Source organism: Mauremys mutica, chromosome 20 (assembly GCF_020497125.1).
Source record: "Mauremys mutica isolate MM-2020 ecotype Southern chromosome 20, ASM2049712v1, whole genome shotgun sequence".
NCBI classification, from domain to species: Eukaryota; Metazoa; Chordata; order Testudines; family Geoemydidae; genus Mauremys; species Mauremys mutica.
In genome coordinates, this window is record NC_059091.1 from 14025351 (window position 1) to 14044199 (window position 18849).

The 18849-nt window shown below is 53.2% G+C and overlaps 1 protein-coding gene across 8 annotated transcripts in view; it reads left to right on the top strand.

Annotated features, from left to right (window-relative positions):
- Positions 1–18849, top strand: part of PDE1B (phosphodiesterase 1B) — a 142152-nt gene that overhangs the window by 96030 nt on the left and 27273 nt on the right. For 4 of the 8 annotated variants that reach the window (XM_044995356.1, XM_044995355.1, XM_044995362.1 and 1 more), the window contains one exon: positions 17714–17827. In XM_044995356.1, the coding sequence (XP_044851291.1) occupies positions 17714–17827 (114 nt within the window). Of the gene's footprint in view, positions 1–11062; positions 11082–16934; positions 17077–17177; positions 17202–17501; positions 17521–17713; positions 17828–18849 lie in introns of those variants that run through there. The other 4 variants (XM_044995359.1, XM_044995357.1, XM_044995360.1 and 1 more) reach the window with 4 other exon arrangements.

Here is an 18849-nt window from a genome sequence, read left to right on the forward strand (position 1 = left end):
TGAGAACATCAATATCTCAGGAAATGAATGGTCCCTGGGCCTCGGCTGGACCCTGGTTGCTGCAGGAAGGGGATGCATACTGAGCCAGCACCTCAATTGCAGGGCATGGGAACAACACTTGGAAACACGCAGGCATCCTTCCAGCTGGGCCCGGGCAGGCCGCCAGAACCAGGCGGGGGAGGGGGGGGCAAGGTCACTAACAGGACAGAACCCTCCCAGCCTGAGGCCCAGGGAACCAGCCCCCAGGGACTTGGCAGGGCAGAGGGGCCTGGCAGGGGGGGCATTAGTGATACCACTGTAGGGGCTGGCTGTGGTGAGGGGACACAGGAGACAAGTGTGTGGAGGGAGGTTCCTAGCAGGAGGGGTGAGGGGCTCAGCGAGGATGGGTGGTGCAGCCCAGAGGGTAATAGGGGAGGGTCAGGATGGGGGCAATCAGAGCCAGGTCACATTTCATGAATGCCCCCTTGCCCTACATTAAGACCATTGGCAGCCACGTTATTGTCCCTCTCCCTCAGTGACTCCAATGAGCCCAGGAGCTTCTCTGCCCACACTCGGGCTCCAATGACCCTAGCATCTGCCATCTTGGAAAATGGCCACCAAGCATTCTCAAGGCACTTGGCCAAGGCTTTCAAAGTGCTGAGGGGATGGGGGATTCTGACCTGTGTCAGCTGGGGGTGTTACGAGGGGCCGGACTTTCCAAAGTCTGAGCTCACGGAGGAGTCCCCTGCACAGAGAGCACTGATTGGGACTGAGCACCTGGGACGCTGTGGTTGTTAATCTCTCTGGGGGTCAGTTCCCCACTGGTAACGGGGGATTATTAGGGTGACCATATTTTCCCAAAGGGAAAACAGGACCCTGCACAGTGGGCTGGCCCAAGGCCCCCATCCCTGCCCCCCTGTGCAGGTCTGGCCTGAGCCATCCCTGCCTCCTGTCCTCAGGGTGCTGGTCCGAGGTCCTCTCCCCCATCCCCCCTGCCTGTCTGGGCCAGCCTGAGGCACCCCCTCTCCTCCATGCGTGAGGCGGCCCAGGCCCCAAGCTGCCTGCCTGTGCAAGGCCAGCCCGAGGCCCCCTCTCACCTTCCTGCCTGCAGGGAGGCCCAAGCCCCATGCCACCATTGTAGGGTGACCAGACAGCAAGTGTAAAAAAGGGTGGGAGGGTAATAGGAGCCTATATAAGAAAAAGCTCCCAAAATCGGGACTGTCCCTATAAAATCGGGACATCTGGTCACCTTACATCAGTGGGGCCAGCTCAGCCAGAGCCACTCTCCTGAGCCCTCCTTCCCATGAGGGGCTGGTATTGCTGCTGCCCCCTCCAAGTTCCTCTGTGCCCCCTATGGGTCGGATCCCCCTTTTTTGGCAAAACTGGGCATTTGTCCCATTTGCTCTTCCCAACTGATGACCACACAAATGCCCAGTTTTGCCAAAAAAGTCAGCACAACCGGGACAGGGCTTAAAAAAGGGACTGTCCTGGCCAAAACGGGATGGATGATCACGCTAGGGATTATGGTCCTGGCTTTCTACCACCCTGTGGGCTGTGTGCACAATGGGGCCCAAATCTCCACTGAGGTTTCTTAGAGGGAAATGGAGGCATGCATAGGAATCCTACTGATATTACAGAAAATTCCCTCTTTGTCACCCCGCTGCAATACAACAACAAAATAGTAATATCCAGAGGGCTGGGGACTGTAGAGGTACAGTACCAGGGTAGGTCCAGCACAGCCCCTCTGCACGCATAGGTGCTGGGAGTAGGGGTGCTGCCACACCCCCTGGCTTGAAGTGGGTTTATAGTTTGATTCAATGGCTCTCAGAACCCCCACTATACAGATTGTTCCAGCACCCCGTGGGGTCAAATACCAAGAGCCCGGCTGGCTAGCCCAGAGAGTGGTGCAAATGTTCACGGAGATGCACTGAGCTGAATCAGGACCAGGGCCGGCTCCAGACCCCAGCGCGCCAAGCGCACACTTGGGGCAGCGTCCCAGCGGGAGGGCGGCAGGCGGCTCCGGCGGACCTCCCGCAGGCATGCCTATGGGAGGTCCACTGGGACCGCGGCTCCGGTAGACCTCCCGCAGATGTGCCTGCGGAGGGGCCGCTGGTCCCGCGGCTCCGGTGGAGCATCCGCAGGCGTGCCTGCGGGAGGGCCACCGGAGCCGCAGGGCCAGCGGACCCTCCACAGGCATGTCTGCAGGAGGTCCACCAGAGCCGCGGGACCGGCGACCGCTAGAGCGCCCCCCGCGGCATGCCGCCCTGCTTGGGGCGGCGGAAATCCTAGAGCCGCCCCTGATCAGGGCTGTCGCTCCACGCGGCTGGGGGTGAAATCTCACTCCAACCTGCTCCCACCATCTCCATCTGGTTCTCAATTTAGTCCCCCCCCCCCCGGGGCCCCACCCCACAGACAAGCCTTTGGCAAGACTTTGTCCAAGGCTCCCTGGGGACTGGAGGGGCTGTCTGTCTGGATCCTTAGCTCCAGGTAGGCTGCAGCCATTTTCCAAATCCAGGGTTGATATCACCCAATAGCTCCCATCAATGCTGCGTGGAGACTGAAAGCCATGGCTGGAATTGGAGGGTCCTGGGACCTGGCAGGGAGCAGTGGAGGAGAAAATGCTCCTGCATGTTCAGGAGCAAAACTCGCTCCAAGTGAATGTGTGTTCAGCTGCTCCTGCAAAGCAAGAGCTAATGGATCTGGATCCATCAGCAAAGAGGAGGTGTGGAGGCGGGGGGTGCAGCAAGGGTGGAGAGTGTATGTGTGGGGGGGGAGGCAGGGTGCAGTGAAAGAGGTGGCCCCCACCCAACACTGGAAAGACACCAGCACAAATTGCAATGGTTAAACAGGAGATTCTGCGTGTGGGAGGGAAGATCGTAACCCTGGGAAGTCAAATCCACCATCCACAGAGTGAGTTGCTGCAGCAACTGTTGGGGATAGGGAATTGTGGGGGGGGGGAGAGAGAGAATTCAGATTTAACCGTAGGAGGCCCGTTTCCTCCAGAATGCCAGCCCAGTGGGCTCCCAGGAGGAGGCATTTTGCTCGTACCGCACAATGTGGGGGGTCTGTCCCCCGCAGACTGACTCTCCCCATGCTTTGCTGGGCTAGAGCAGAATCAGAGATGCACAGTGAGTGCAGGCAGTGGGAGGAAAGGGGTGATTATTTACACCTGAGATTTGGGAAGCAACAGTGAGTCTGTGTGTGGTGGGGGGAGGCACTGTTCCACAGACTGCAGAGGGACGGCTTGTGTCATCCTCTGCTGGTTTTTATGGACACAGCACGAGGGGGCCAGTCCGAGATGGAGAGAGAAGAGCATGGAGTGGGGCAAGGTCCAGAGGCCTCGGGCAGTTCTAAACTCCAGAGAGTCTGTATCAGGTGTAGCACACTCCCAGGCCGATAAACGTTAGCGAACTCAATCTCACAACACTCTTGTGCAGTGGGTGAGGATCTTCACCCTTATTTTACACCTGGGGAAACTGAGGCACAGAGACTTGTCTGTGGAGCCACACCGACACCATGATGGAGCTGCAAAGAGAACCCAGGAGTCCAGACACTCAAGCCAGCTCTTGAACCACAAAACCCCACAAGCCTCTAGCCTGGTAAATTCCATTAATCTCAAGAGTAGAAAAGTTTGTAACACAAGATACTTGACAAGCATCAGATCCTGAGAATCCCAAGGGCTCCATGGTATGACTATGGCGGCCTCACATGGGCTAGCTAAAGGAGCTCTGCTTTAGCTCCATGTCAGGGGCCTGTGCTACCTCTACAGGCAGTCACAGGTTCAGTCCTGTGGTGTGATGGAATATGCAGCTGTGGTCAAGCACCCAGCACTAGGGCTACTGGGTAGCCAAGATGAATGGCAGGAAAAGTGTTTCACAATAGAGCTTTGTTCCCTGCTTGGGAACACCCCTGATTTTACGAATGTCAGTGAAAGCCAGTTGGGGGCCCAGAGCCAAGAGCAGATTAATGTCACCATGAGATCCATTTACCAACAACAAAAATGTAATCCTGGGTAAGAGCAGCTCAGAGAGGGCGTGTTAAAGCACTGGGCTGGGTTGGGTTCAAATCCCAGCTCTGTAGGAGTGGCTCGAGTGAGCCACGTAATCTTCTAGTGCCTCAGTGCCTCAGCTGTAAAATGGGGATAATAATCTGTCCTCTGCTTTGCTTTGTCACTCTGAGGCAGGGACTGTCTCTCACTGGGTCTGTGCAGTTCCTGGTGTGACAGGGCCCTGATCTGGGGCAGGGCCTTTAGGATGGAAGGTGATCTGAATAAGAAAGATTAGTGTGTCCAGTCAGGGAATGGGAACAGCAGGAATGTAGGTGCCTAAAGATACAGCTTAGGCACTTCATGTTTCTTACAAACGCTTCTGAGCTAGTTAGGTACCTAAGTCCCCTGGAAAGTCATTAGGCATCAAGCACCCAACTCGCCTAGGCATTTTGATAGTGCACCTCTCTGCATCTTGAGCATTGGCCTGCTAAACCCAGGGTTGTGAGTTCAATCCTTGAGGGGGCCACTTAGGGATCTGGGGCAAAATCAGTACTTGGTCCTGCTAGTGAAGGCAGGGGACTGGACTGGACTCGATGACCTTTCAAGGTCCCTTCCAGTTATACGAGATAGGTATATCTCCTTATTAATTAATTAAATATTGGTACATTGGGCCCCATGTGGGCAGCTCAGCTGACTTACTGCCCTGGAAACATGTTGTTGTGACAGTTTTCCATAAGGAAACACTGCCGTGATGAACCCCCCAGTTCTTACAAAATCGTATTGAGTCTGATGAAATTTTCCATGAAAAACAAGTGTCAAAACAAAAAAATTTCTGCAACAAAACCTGCGAACTTCTGTTTCATGGGAAATGCTGCAAATATTTGGGTTGGGTCAGAAATGGAGTGAAGACAATCTTTGACGTGTTGAAATTTCCCGTGAAATGGACTGTGCAAGGTTCGGGCAGCTCGGAGAGTGATGCCAAGCAAGCTTCCACTCGTGAGAAACCCCCTGGGGTTAGAATTGCTGAGTGCTTCCTGTGAGCCCAAAAATGTCTCAGAACTGCAGATGCAGCATGAGCAGAGTTGGGGGTCTGATTACATGGCCCCTACATGGGCATGGGGCCGGTCCCCCAGCAGGAGCATCTCGGAGACAAGAGTGTTCTCTTGCAAAGTGTCTCCTTGAGTTTGCCCTTGCTCCTGGCTTTGAACGCTGATGATGTTTTTCTTCTTCCTCCGCTTTGCCTCTCAGCAGCCACCTTCCTGGCTAATTGAAAAGATAGTTGGGCAAGATTATAGTGTTGCTGTTTAAATTGCCCAGGAGGGGAGGCTGAATCGACAGCCAGCGAGGGATATTTTCAAGCCAGCGAGTCTAGATCACAGGGCTGTCAAATTGAAATGTGGTCATTCAAGCAGCATCACCCGCATCCCCGCCTCCGTGAGCAGTGGGACACCACTGGCCCAGAGTGTTTATTCACATGCATGGGTGCCTGGCTGGCAGGGGTGCTAATGCACCCCCAGCTCCACTAATATTTGCTCCCCTCTGTGTGTGCAGAGGGTTAATCCAGGCGGAATTAGACACTGCCTTGTAGACACAGAGAGCCATTAAGGTTCACTCCAGATGTGGGCTGTCCACACACCCAGAGGTGTTTGGATCCAGGGGGTTGTCATTGGCCCTGGAGGAGCAAAGCTACTTCCTCACTCAGTCCCCTAAAAGAGCCAGGGAGCAAATTCAGAACTTTGCTAGACACCACAAATCCTGGACTGATGGGCGACACTGGGGGCTTGGCTACACTTGAAAGTTGCAGCGCTGGGAGTTACAGCGCTGGTCGTGCAGCTGTGTAGGGACAGCGCTGGTGTGTGGCCACACTGACAGCTAACAGCGCTGCAGTGTGGCCACACTTGCAGCATTTGCAGCGCTGTATTGAGAGGTGCATTGTGGGCAGCTATCCCACAGAGCACCTCGTCCCATTTTGGCGCCGTGGGTTGTGGGAAGGGGACGGAAGGGTGCGGGTCATTCCGCTTCCTGTCCCAACGCCCCGTGGTGCATCGCTTCATATCCCAGCAGTCACAGTTTTTCCGGCCACGTTTGGTGCCATTGTGAGTCTCTTGCTGTGTTTTACTCTCTCTGTGAATCGCGATTTCTGTGGGAAATGGAGCCCGAGCTGCTGAGGACTGTGCTGATGAGTGTCGCCAGCACAACACGTTTGGCAGTTGAGCTCTTCCTTCAGCTCCAAAGTGACAGTGAGGAGTCCGACGATGATATCGAGTCGCCTGCCGCGTGTGACACTACATTGCTTGTGGCATTCACGGAAATGCTCAGCACCGTGGAACGCCGCTTTTGGGCTCAGGAAACAAGCACTGAGTGGTGGGATCACATCGTCATGGAAGTCTGGGATGACGAGCAGTGGCTGCAGAACTTTCGCATGAGAAAAGCCACTTTCATGGGACTGTGTGCTGAGCTCGCCCCCACCCTGCGGCGCAAGGACACAAGATTGAGAGCTGACCTGACGGTGGAAAAGCAGGTGGCTATTGCAATCTGGAAGCTGGCAACTCCAGACAGCTACCGGTCGGTCGGGAACCAGTTTGGAGTGGGAAAGTCAACCGTTGGAATCGTGTTGATGCAAGTTTGCAGGGCCATTAATCGCATCCTGCTAAGAAGAACCGTAACTCTGGGGAACGTGCAGGACATTGTGGATGGCTTTGCAGAAATGGGTTTCCCTAACTGTGGAGGCCGATAGATGGGACGCATATTCCTATTCTGGCACCCCCCCCACCTAGCATCCGAGTATGTTAATCGGAAGGGGTATTTCTCTGTGGTTCTCCAGGCGCTTGTGGATCACCGTGGGCGTTTCATTGACATTAACACAGGCTGGCCTGGAAAGGTGCATGATGCACGCATCTTTCGGAACAGTGGCCTGTTCAGGAAGATGCAGACAGGGACTTTTTTCCCAGACAGGAAGATCACAGTAGGGGACGTCGAAATGCCCATTGTGATCCTTGGAGACCCCGCTTACCCGTTACTGCCTTGGCTCATGAAACCCTATACAGGGAAGCTTGACAGGAGCAAGGACCGGTTCAACTACAGGCTGCCGAATGACTGTGGAGTGTGCTTTTGGCCGTTTAAAAGCTCACTGGAGATCTCTGTATGGGAAGCTAGACTTGGGGGAAAGCAGCATCCCCGCGGTTATATCCGCATGCTGTACCCTCCATAATATTTGTGAAGGGAAGGGTGAAACATTCAGTCAGGCATGGACCACCGAGGTTCAAGTCCTGGAGGCTGAATTTGCACAGCCAGAGAGCAGGGCTACTAGAGAGGCCCAGCACAGGGCAACAAGGATTAGGGATGCCTTGAGGGAGGAATTTGAGGCTGAAAGCCAACAGTAATGTTTGCTGCCTTGCATGGGAGTGAAGTGCAGTGGTTACACTGTTAGGATTCTATTATCCCTAAAATGATTTGCAGTGCCTGTTTCTTTACTGGGCTAAGGTATCTTTCAGTTTCTGCAATAATAAAGACTGTTTTCAAAGCCAAGAATTCTTGTATTGAAAATAAAAAAACTTCCATGACAGACACACAACATTTCAGGAACCTAAAAGGGCAGGGGGGTGGGTTGGTGAACTGTACAGTCACAAGTTTGCATATGTCCTGTCTGGAGTGCTGTGCAATGACTGCTGCACTTCAGGGTGCATATACTGCATGGTGATGGGGGTTGAGTGCACAGGGTAAGGGTCGTAGTTCTCAGGGCTGGTTGGTGAACGTACAGGTGTTGGAGGCAGCTGGTGGTGGTAAGAACCTGGATGCTGGGGAAGGGGGTTTGGAGCTGACATTGGGGCACAAGGGAAAAAGCTTTGGGACGGGGGGGGGGGACGGGGGGGGGGGCAGCACGGTAGTGCTCTGCCTGCATGGCTACGAGTGACTGGATAGAGTCCGCTTGGCGCGCCAGGATGCTTAGCAGCTGCTTTGTGCTTTTCCTCCTGGCCACTGCGTTTCTCTGGCGGATCCTGCTTTCCCTTTCTCTCCAGTCCTGCAGGTTTTTACTCTCTCTAGCAGAGTGATCAATAACTGCTTTCAGCATGTCTTCCTTGGTTTTTCGCGGCTTCTTCCTGAGATTTTGTAGCCTCTGTGCAGTGGTGGAGATGGGCAGTCCAGCAGTCAAGGTCGCTTTTGGAAAGGCAAAAATGGCAACAGTTAACAGGGGTAGCATTGTTCATTATCTCATCCAGACAGTAATTCCCACACACGGAAGGAGTTTACAGTCTTCACTTTAACATACTTTTCCCATACCAAACAGCACACACAACCCAACAGGAGCCACGAAATGGTGAGTAAGGGGGACTGATTGCTTCAGGGCTGTGCAGGGGTTTCTGTGCGTTGGGGACAGCAAACAGCTACAGGGGGGATCTGCACTGAACAGTCTCCCAACATTTTCCACAGGAGTTACTCCTGGAAGATATCTCGCTGCTGCGGGTCACCAGGGAAGAGCGGGAAGGTCTTCTACAGCAATGCGGATTCCGCCCTGGCCCCTATGCAGCTTGCCTGTGTGCAGCAATGGTCCCCCCACCCCTCGCGGCACAGTGGCACGGACGCGTTAGCCTGACTGGAACAAGGACCACAGTGGCTCTCCCTATAAACCTGCACAGGCACATTGCCCACGCTCTGGCTGAAACTTTTGAGGAGATTACTGCAGCCGATTACCGCGACGTGATAGACCACATCAATGGGCTATTTCACATCTAGGCATGCATGCATGCATGCAGCCCTAACCCCCCCTCCTCTCCCGAAATATTTCCACCCTGAAAATAAAAGCCGCTTACCGGTAACCCACTCCTCTGCTTGTCCTTCAGCAACTGCTGGGTTCTGCGATTGGCTTCCTTCCTCCTGGCTTGAGAAGAGCTCCTGGCTGCATGCCTCCTGGGACTCTGGGGTGTCTTCCCCCATCCCAGTAGCTTCACTCTCGGTTTCCTCCACCCCCGCTCTTCCTCCTCCTCCTCCTCCTCCTCCTGCTCCTGTCCCCCACCCGGCTCAGAAGTGTCCATCGTGGTCGTCGGATTGGCAGTGGGGTCACCCCCAAGTATCGCGTCCATCTCCCTGTAAAAACGGCAGGTCGTGGGGGCAGCGCCGGAGCGGCGGTTTCCCTCGCGGGCTTTGTAATAGGCACTCCGCAGCTCCTTTACTTTAACCCTGCACTGCAGCGCGTCCCGGTCATGGCCCCTATCCAGCATGGACTTTGATACCTGCCCAAAGGTATCATAATTCCTACGGCTGGAGCGCAGCTGGGACTGCACAGCTTCCTCCCCCCAAACACTAATGAGGTCCAGCAACTCGCCATTGCTCCATGCTGGGACTCGTTTGCCGCGTGGAGGCATGGTCACCTGGAAAGATTAACTGATTGCACTCCACACCTGGCTGAGCAAACAGGAAGGGGATTTTTAAAATTCCCGGGGCATTTAAAGGGCGGGTCACCTGAGGCCAGAGCAGTAGAGTGCAAACTGATGAGCAGAGTGGCTGAACAGGAATTCTGGGATATCTCCTAATACCCTGGAGGCCAATAACAGCACTGGTGTGTGTCCACACCTGACAAGCAGCGCTGGATCACCAGCGCTGCACTCGCTACACCCCAAGCAGACCAGGTGTTCAGCCAGCGCTGCAGCCAGGGAGTTGCAGCGCTGGATGTGCCTTGCAGGTGTGGACTGTTACTAAGTTGCAGCACTGGAAAGCCTCCACCAGCACTGCAACTCTCAAGTGTAGCCAAGCCCTGGATTTATGGCATATTACAACAATCTATAACCCACTAATACCCCCACCCCACATGACTGGAGAGGTGTTAACAGGCCACTTCACCTTGAATGATCTCTTGAAATATGTGTTAACTCCTTGTGCTAAACAATCTGTTCCATCTTGTATTTAGCTGTGACACTCTGGGCACCTTTCCCAGCCCTGAAGAAGAGCTCTGCAGCTCGAAAGCTTCTCTCTCACCAACAGAAGTTGGTGCAATAAGATATTACCTCCCCCATCTTGTCTCTCAAGGAGCTCAGTCTATTTAGTTTAAGGAAGAGAAGGTTAAGGGGTGACGTGATTACAGTCTGTAAGTACCTACATGGGGAACAATATGTAATAATGGGCTCTTCAATCTAGCAGAGAAAGGTTTAACACAATTCCTATGGATAGAAGTTGACGCTTACCTAAGGCTGTGGAGAAGTCTCCATTCACTGGCAATTTTTCAATCCAGCTGGGCCCCGGGGATTATTTTGGGGTTATTCTCTGGCCTGTGCTATACAGAAGGTCAGACTAGGGATCATAATGGTTCCTTCTGGCCTGTGAATATATCTGAGCTGGGGGCTGAGGGGTATCTCCTTGCAGGCCTAGGCAGAGTGAACTATGGAGTTCTGAGAATGGCATTCCTGCTCCAGTCTCTGCTCAGCTGCGCCTTAGCCGGGTGTGCACAGCAATGTCGGGCCACTTCTCAGCAATGTCGCTGCGTGACTCACGCTCAAGCTGCCAGCTCAGACCAGGACAAACCACATTCAGCATTGCACCAGTGAATGTGACCATGATGCCTGGTGGGGCTGCAGATGGCCAGATCATAGAATCACGCTGCTTGGGTCCTGGCCACCAGTCCGGGGGGCTCTGCATTTTAATTTAATTTTAAATGAAGCTTCTTAAACATTTTAAAAACCTTATTTACTTTACATACAACAATAGTTTAGTTATATATTATAGACTTATAGAAAGAGACCTTCTAAAAACGCTAAAATGTATTACTGGCACGCAAAACCTTAAATTAGAGTGAATAAATGAAGACTCGGCACAGCACTTCTGAAAGGTTGCTGACCCCTGCCTTAGAGGCTGCCAGGGGTGTGTGTGTGTGTGTGTGTGTGTATCCGCGACCACATGCTGCCCCAGCCCCCCGCCCTCAGGCACAGCTCCTATTGGCTGGGTCAGGGCAGGGGAGGAGCTAGCGCCACTCGAGTGCTCAGCAGGTGGCTGTTGAGGGGTCGCATGGCGCGTGCCTCCCCCGCTGTTGCCCGGCCTCTTCTCCTCGCGTGGTCGAGCTGCAGTGTGTGCTCTGCGGCGAACCACCGTCTGTTGTCCCATCACCGGCACCCAGGAGTTGGAGGTATGTGTAACCCCGTCTCTAAGTGCTGGGAATGGGGCTGCACCCCATCCCCCTCACAGCGTCCCTTCCCGTCCCAATCCCCTCGCACCCCTATCCCCCTCACAGCATCCCTCCCCGTCCTAACCCCCCCACACCCCATCCCCTTCACTGCATCCCTCCCCATCCCAACCCCCCCGCATCCCCATCATTGCATCCCTCCCCATCCCAACCCCCCACACCCCATCCCCTTCACTGCATCCCTCCCATCTCATGCCCCACACCCCCCATTCTCCTCACTGCAACTAAATACCTTTAAAAAATCCGTCTTTGCTGTCTGAGATCAGACACCCCTCCCTGTGTGTGCACACAGCCATCAACATGTGCTCACACATACCTGCCAGCAGCCTGGAGCCGTGCAAATCACGAGGCCAGCCCTGCCAAAGTCATGAAGAGCCGTTGTCATTTCTTCCTCTCGGCTATCATGCAGCATTGCAGTGTGCTGTTAAACAGCTGATCCACCCCAGAAGTAGCTGTAGTTTAGTGCTGGGTGAAGTATTTTCTGTGTCTAGAATTTGCAGTGAATGTGCAAAGTGCCTGTGGGACTCTGGGTGAAAGACACTATGGGCCAGATTTTCAAAAGTGCTCAGCACCCAGCAGCTCCCATGGTTCCCAGTTGGGCGGGGCAGGGGAATTCTCCATTGCTTTCAGCCAGAGCTTCTGGCTCATTTAGAGCCTAATGAGAATGCCATGACTGTGACATGTAATGGAATGTAAATAAGTATTCCAGTAATTATTGTGATTGCTATTGTAATAGGCGACATGGCCACAGTGAGGTACAAAACAGCCAGGCTGGAGAAGCAGACTGACTTCTAGCTGCCCTCAACTTGCAAGAGGCTGTTAGGGTGGCAGATATCCTGCTCCCTAAGAAACGTCTGTCTCACCCATCACTGTGGTACCTGGCTGTTCGGACACCTATACAGCCCTGTGCTCTGACCACTAGACAGCACTCTCCAAGCTCTGCTCTGCCTATGCTATGAAGTCAGGCATTTCTGTTGGCTGTCATGGGAAGCGTGCAGGGCCACGGTGCTGTGGCTGGGTACAGACAATCCCCTGTATCATTTGCCGGACGCGTGAATGCCCAGATGCAGCGAAGGCTCCCGGTCTGTTCTGGAGAATCCATGCTGTCCATTCCCAGCCCGAAGCTCCCAGCCCCCATGCAGTTCCAGAGGAGAGGGGGCAGGTGCTACCTGGGGCTCTGTAGATAGCAGGGCAGGGAGAGAACTGGGAAGCAGCAGAGGAGAGTGGAATAGATGCCTTATTGTCAGTCTGAAAGTGCCTCCCCCTACGTTGGGGCTTCCTGGGGGCGAGCGGGATTCTAGCACCGGTGTGTCATTTCCCAAGAAGCAGTGATGGGTGCTGCAGGGTGTGGGACTCGCATGGTGACCCTGCTGCTTTCAAGGTTCCTCTTTCGCCAGCAGAGCCCGGGCACTCCCTGCCCCAGAGGACAGTGCAAGCGGTGCTGCTGTCCTCCCCGCGCCTCACGTTCTTCTGCATGACCGCTTTCAAACTGACCCCACGTGACTGGAGAGCAAAATATTTGTGTGTGTGTGTGTGTGTGCATGCATGTGCACCTCTTGTGTACAGTGTGCATGCACGTGTGTGTGCCTTGTCAGGGCACAGTGGATTTCTGATTGAATACGGAGGCGTTAATCCAATTGCCAGCAACTGAAAAGCCATCAGAGGCTGTTCATCATATAAATGGCATTAAGAGGGCTCCTCAATCAGATTCCAGCCTTGTATTCGAATGGGAGCCAGGTCTCATTTCCCTCTATCAGGATTATTATGTTGCCTCTGAATGACTCCAGGTGGACTCAGCTCTGGGATCCCGTTAGCGGCCAGCGTATGTGTCGGTTCACAGCTTGCTGCGGCACGGTGTCTGTGTGCGATTCACCAGGTGCCTGGTCACAAAGGGGGCCAGTATTCTCAGGGGCAGCTCATGGGCCAGGCACCATTCACACAAATCCAGCCCAGTTTGGGAGTGAGCGGTGAAATGAGCTGGTGAGTTTTGCCCCCATCACGAAGCCACGCCTACTGCTGGCTGTCTCAACAGAGAAGCTAAGATTCAAATAGGGCCCCAGAGGCAGAGCTGCCCCCAACCCTGGGTCTATGGGGGTCAGGTTGGATCAGCCACGCTGCCCATGTTCTGTGGGTTCAGTCCCTAGGGCTGGAAATCAGGCCATGGGGAAAACCCCAGAAGAGACCCTGGGACTAGGACTGCCACTTCCAAGAGGCAGAAAAAATGGCCACAGGCCACCCCCACACCACCAAAAAGGATCCTAGTGCCGACTATAGCTAATCCCCCCCCCCAAGAGCCCCTGTGCCCACCGGCTCCTAGGAGCCCCCTACCATCCTCTCTCAGGAGCTCCTGCCTCCACAATCCCGGTTCCCACTCCTCACTCCTCCCTGCTGGTGAGCCTCGGTCCATCCTGTGTCCTGGACCCCAACTCCAAGAGGAGCTGCAGAGGTTTTGGCAGGTTGAGGGTCTGGCCCTCGGGGCAGGACCCAGCAGGTGCTAACCCTGCTCCCAGCAGTAGCTGCACAGCACATTAAATCTTGTCACTGGTAGCCAGCATGGCAGTGTGAAAACCAGGCAGGTAGCAGCCTTGCCTGGGATGCTGAGGGTCTTTGGGAAGCGGGTTTGCTCTGGGGCCTCACTGAGCTCTGAGATAGACTGTGCTGCTGCCCGCTGAGCTGCGCTGACCTGCCAGCTGCAGCCTGTTCTCACGGGGCCCTGGCTGCGTGCGCCAGTCCCTCCAAGAGGGCACTTGTCCCCACGGCTCCAGGTGCCGTCGCTGCCTGAGTGTGAGGAAGAGGGTTGTGAGCAGCAGACATGGAACATGGCACCTCTAAAAGCACAGGCCACTAATGGCCTGGGCCCTGCTCCGTTAACCAAGGCTGCAGCTGGCTGCCCAGCCTCTATGTGGCCCAGCCATACTGGGGGGAAGCGCCATCCTGAGTGGTGGGTTAGATAAGCACAAATCCCGCCTGCAGTGGAGCCTGATGCTCTGATGGCAGGAGCAGAGTCGTCCAGGCTTGCACTGTACTGAGACTGTTGGCTGCAGACAGAACTTATGGTTCCCTCTAGCCCAGGGGTAGTCAACCTATGGCACGAGTGCCAAGGCGGCACGCAAGCTGATTTTCAGTGGCACTCACACTGCTTGGGTCCTGGCCACCAGTCCGGGGGCCTTTGCATTTTAATTTAATTTTAAATGAAGCTTCTTAAACATTTTTAAAACCTTATTTACTTTACATACAACAATAGTTTAGTTATATATTATAGACTTATAGAAAGAGACCTCCTACAAATGTTAAAATATATCACTGGCACACAAAACCTTAAATTAGAGTGAATAAATGAAGACTCAGCACAGCACTTCTGAAAGGTTGCAGACCCCTGCTCTAGCCCAATCCAAGATGCAAGTTCTCAGCAACATGCTGGCTGGGCCTGCCTTGCCGCCTCACTGCACCACTCTCGTAAATGTAACAGCAAAGGAGAAAACCCCAGCCCCGCTGGGACAGATCTGCCCGCGGGCCTGCTGCAGCAGGAGCCTTAGCCCTGCGGCTTCAGCTAGAACAGTGAACTGAACAGTCAACAGTTCAGAGAGCAGCTGGCAAGGAGCCTGCACCCCTCCCACCTCCAGTCCCAGCAGGGTAGATGCCTAGCTGGGAGCGCAGACCCACTGGCCTTTGAGCACAGAGCTGGGAATTCTTTCAGTGTGTAATTCCAGTTCCCTTGCTAGTCAGGGCATGGATGGCTTCCTTAGATAAGCACTCAAACCAGTCCCTTCCTGCCTGTGAAATACAAACCAGAGAGGCAGCCCCGTTCTTTGGGAAACTCAATTAGCACAAGAAAGAGGCTTTGATTTAAAGAAACTCCAAGTGAGTGACAACTCCTAATCTGAGGGAGTAATTTAGGGAGGTAGGGGAGTGTGTGCCTGTGTGAGAGAGACAGAGAGCTTCACTGCCATCCATCAAAGGATCACAGTTGTTTAAAGAGCCACTGCAAAGATAAAGATCTGTTCCTATTTTTCCTAGCTCTCAGGTTGCCCATCAAGGAAATACCTCGATCGGGACTATTGGATCAAGCTGCAGAGTAACACTATCACCAGAGAGACTTGTAGGAAATAAAAGAACTGCACAAAACCCAAGACCATATGGGGCCCAGAGTATAACCTCTGCATGTCATTTGAACTGGCACATCCTGGGTGTGAAATGCACCATCTCAGAACGTCTTTCGCTCTGGTGTCAATAACTGCACGGGGTGTAGGCAGTAATCAACTGGGGCCACCCCACCCTGTGAGGCATTTCACAGTGAATGCCAAACATTTAAAAAGGGGCTGCTGGTTTGGAAGGCCCCACCTCAGGGTCTGATTTGTAGGGATGCTCTGCTCAACCCCCAAATCTCCAGCTGAAGCCAAGGGGAACTGGGGGTTCCTAGTTTCATGTGTAAATCAGGCCCCAGGTGTTTCAAGTCAGGCTCTGAAAAAGGGAATCACCCCAAATCCATGGCAATTTAAGCCTGATGTTATAACCCAGGTGACCTCGAAGTCTGAATCTGATGTTTGTGAGTGTAATTAGCTGGATGGGAATCCTATTTAAAACAATTTCAACCTGAGATAATTAAACAGGATGAATCTGACGAGTCTAATTTACTTTGCTGCTGATTAACTTTGCTTCGTTTTGCATTTCTCTCAGCTGGGAAAGTGAAACAAAATTGGTACTGCCAATGCAAGTGATTTTATCTTGAGTCTCATGGTATTCATTGTTCTTCCTAAAGCTCCAGCTGCTGGAGTCAAGTGATCATGTGAGAATATCAGCTTTTTTTTTTTTAAATATTTCTCTCCCTCATGATTGAGAAAATCTTGAAACTGTGACCTGAGAGTGATCTAAATGTCCTCAACCAGCAGACAAAAAAAGTCCTGAAATTTTCATTTTTTTTAAATCTCAGACTTGTAAAGCCAATCTTGTGATTTTTGAGAACTGACTTATGAATGCTGGAGGCTTGGCCATTCTGCAACATTGCTCTGATTCACTTTGGCCCAGATTTTTAAAGGTGTTTAGACAGCCAACTCCTGTTCTAAGTTTCACTTCCATTATTCCTGTGCACTAGCCCAGCGGTTCTGAGACTTCACTGCACTGCGATCCCCTTCTGACTACAAAAATGACTATATGACCCCACACCACAAGGGGTTCCACCAAGCTAAATTGCTCAGGCTTGGGCTGCGGGGTTCAGGCTTTGGTTTTCTGCCCTGGGCCCCAGCAAGTCTAATGCCAGCCCTGGTGACCCCATTAAAATGAACTCACAACCCACTTTGGGGTCTTGATCCACAGTCTGAGAACTGCTACACTAGCCCAAATGACAAGGGATTTCTAGGTTCTTGACTCTGCCGGGGCAAAGCTGTCACTTTGCCAAAGCAAAGATCCCGACTGCTCCCACTGCAAACAAAATCCATTGCATAGGAATTTTCCAATCTGTTAACTTTGTTTCCCCTTCAAACCACCTCTAAAGTTTGGGCAGAAGCTATTTGTATTTCCAATTGGAATCACCATCATTTTAGATCAAAGAAAAGTAACAAAATCAGAGAACAAAACACAAAAGTAAAGTCCTCTGACGCCTGCTCTCTCTCTCAGAACACTTGTGCATGTGTGCTTGCAATTTCTGTAACAGTCTGCACTGATCAGAGCACAGAATGGCAGCTGGCTCTCTAGCAGATGGCAACAAGTGCCAGAAAATTTTAAAGGGGCGGCACACAGAAAGACAGAATCCCATTGAGCGTGTGGTTCCCAAACTGCCAGGCTTTGTGCTGATGCAAACAGTGTTTGAAGGGAGATAAACCTCCTGTTTCAGGGCATTAGCTGACCTGTAACTGGTCAGAATCGGGATGAGCCCTCCGTTGGGGCAGATTACCCCACATCTGCCTGCTTCGGGATTCTTGCACCTTCCTCTGCAGCACATGTGGGTGAGGGGTCACTGCACTCGATAAGCAAGCTCCCCTGAGGTTTATATGGCCGTACATAGGGAAAGCTGTGTGCTAGTAGCTGATAGTGCAGCTGCGTTGGAGAGCTGGGTGAGACAAGCTGGTGGGTTCTCAGCCCAGCACCGACGCTTAGCCCTAGGGCAAAGCCCAGGCATCTGTGTCCTGGAATGAATCTCTGTGCAGCATCTAGACACGCATCTATGCTAGCAGCAGTAGCAGGACAACAGGCCTCCGGGGTGGGAGCTGGCTGCTAACTGCCCACCCTGGCAGAGTGACTCCCCAGCTTGCTGGGCCCTGGAGTTGAAGCACCAGGGTCTAGCCCCACTGCTGATTCTGGTGTGTGTGCAGCAGTTGGGAGTCTGTTGCTCCTGTTGTAGCCAGTGTGGCTCAGATACTAGCTCCAAGGGCCTCCCCTTCGGCAGGTGAGCAGGGCTCTTGCTGTCCCTGTGTGGGCTGGCAGGAGTCAGTGAGTGCCAGGGCCGTGACAGGGTGTGTGTGAGTGCTGGGGGAAGGGCAGTGCCCAAGCCCTGATGGATCCATGCAGCAGTTCCCCCCGTGGCAGGCAGGGGGTGCTGGCACAGGTAAGGGGTGACCCAGGTCTGTCCTGTTTTGCAGGCTGAGGTACATGGTGAAGCAGCTGGAGAATGGCGAGGTGAACATCGTGGAGCTGAAGAAGAACTTGGAGTACACAGCTTCACTGCTAGAGGCCGTCTACATTGATGAGACCAGGTAGGCTGGGGTGTGCCTGCCCCATAGTGCCCCCTGGGTATGCTAGAGGGTGCATGGGGGACACTCCCTCCTGGGGAGGATGTATAGGGGATTGGGTGCCATGCTGACAGGGGTGGGTGGGAGTGCATAGGGGATGAGATGCTGTGCTGGTGGGGCATATGGAGGGAGAGTATATAGGGGACGGGGTGCTGTGCTGACAGGGGTTTGGGGGGTGTATAGGGGACAGGGTGCTGTTCTGATAGGGGTGTGTATAGGGAACAGGGTGCTGTGCTGCCTGGGAGATGCAGGGGAAGTGTATAGGGTGTCAAGCTGTCCTGCAGCGGCTCAAGAGCATGAGTACCAGCCCGTGGGCAGATTGTTAAGAACCAGGATGCGACCCCCAAATTATTTGTGAGTTCTGTGCTTAGATTTCTCCAGTCAGTTATCAAGTATAAACGCCTCAGGCAATGTAACAGCCTAACCACGGAGTCACAGACAGTCCCCCTGCGTACTCTGATCTGTCTTGCCACGCAGGTGAGCCTGTCTTTGTGACAGATGGTCCCTTACACCAAGGATCACAGCAATAGTCAAGTTACTCCCAGTCCCAAAGAACCAGCCACTTACCCCAGGTCAGTAGCACCTTAGATCTCACACGAAAGACAAGACTTATAGCCAGTCCGATAATAAACTATATACAGATTTATAAACTCGGGAAAGGAAATAAGAGTTGTTTACAAGGTTAAAGCAGGTGAACATACACAAATGAGTTCCGATCTTAAATTTCGAAAGGTAATAGACACTTCTATAATATGCAAGCTCGTGTGTCCTTTTGGGCTAACCCACACTAAGAAGCTGGGGATCTTTTCCTAGCAATCCTTGCCTCTCAGAGTCCAAGCAGGATAAAAGTTACAGGTCCTCCTTGTTAGCACTTTTTATTTCTTTCCCCCTTCTGCATCGAGTTGTACATTCAGCTGTTGGGAGGAATTCACTTGCATGGCTCCTCTTCATGGTGGGGGACAGCAAGCAGCAAAGCCTTTTGTCCT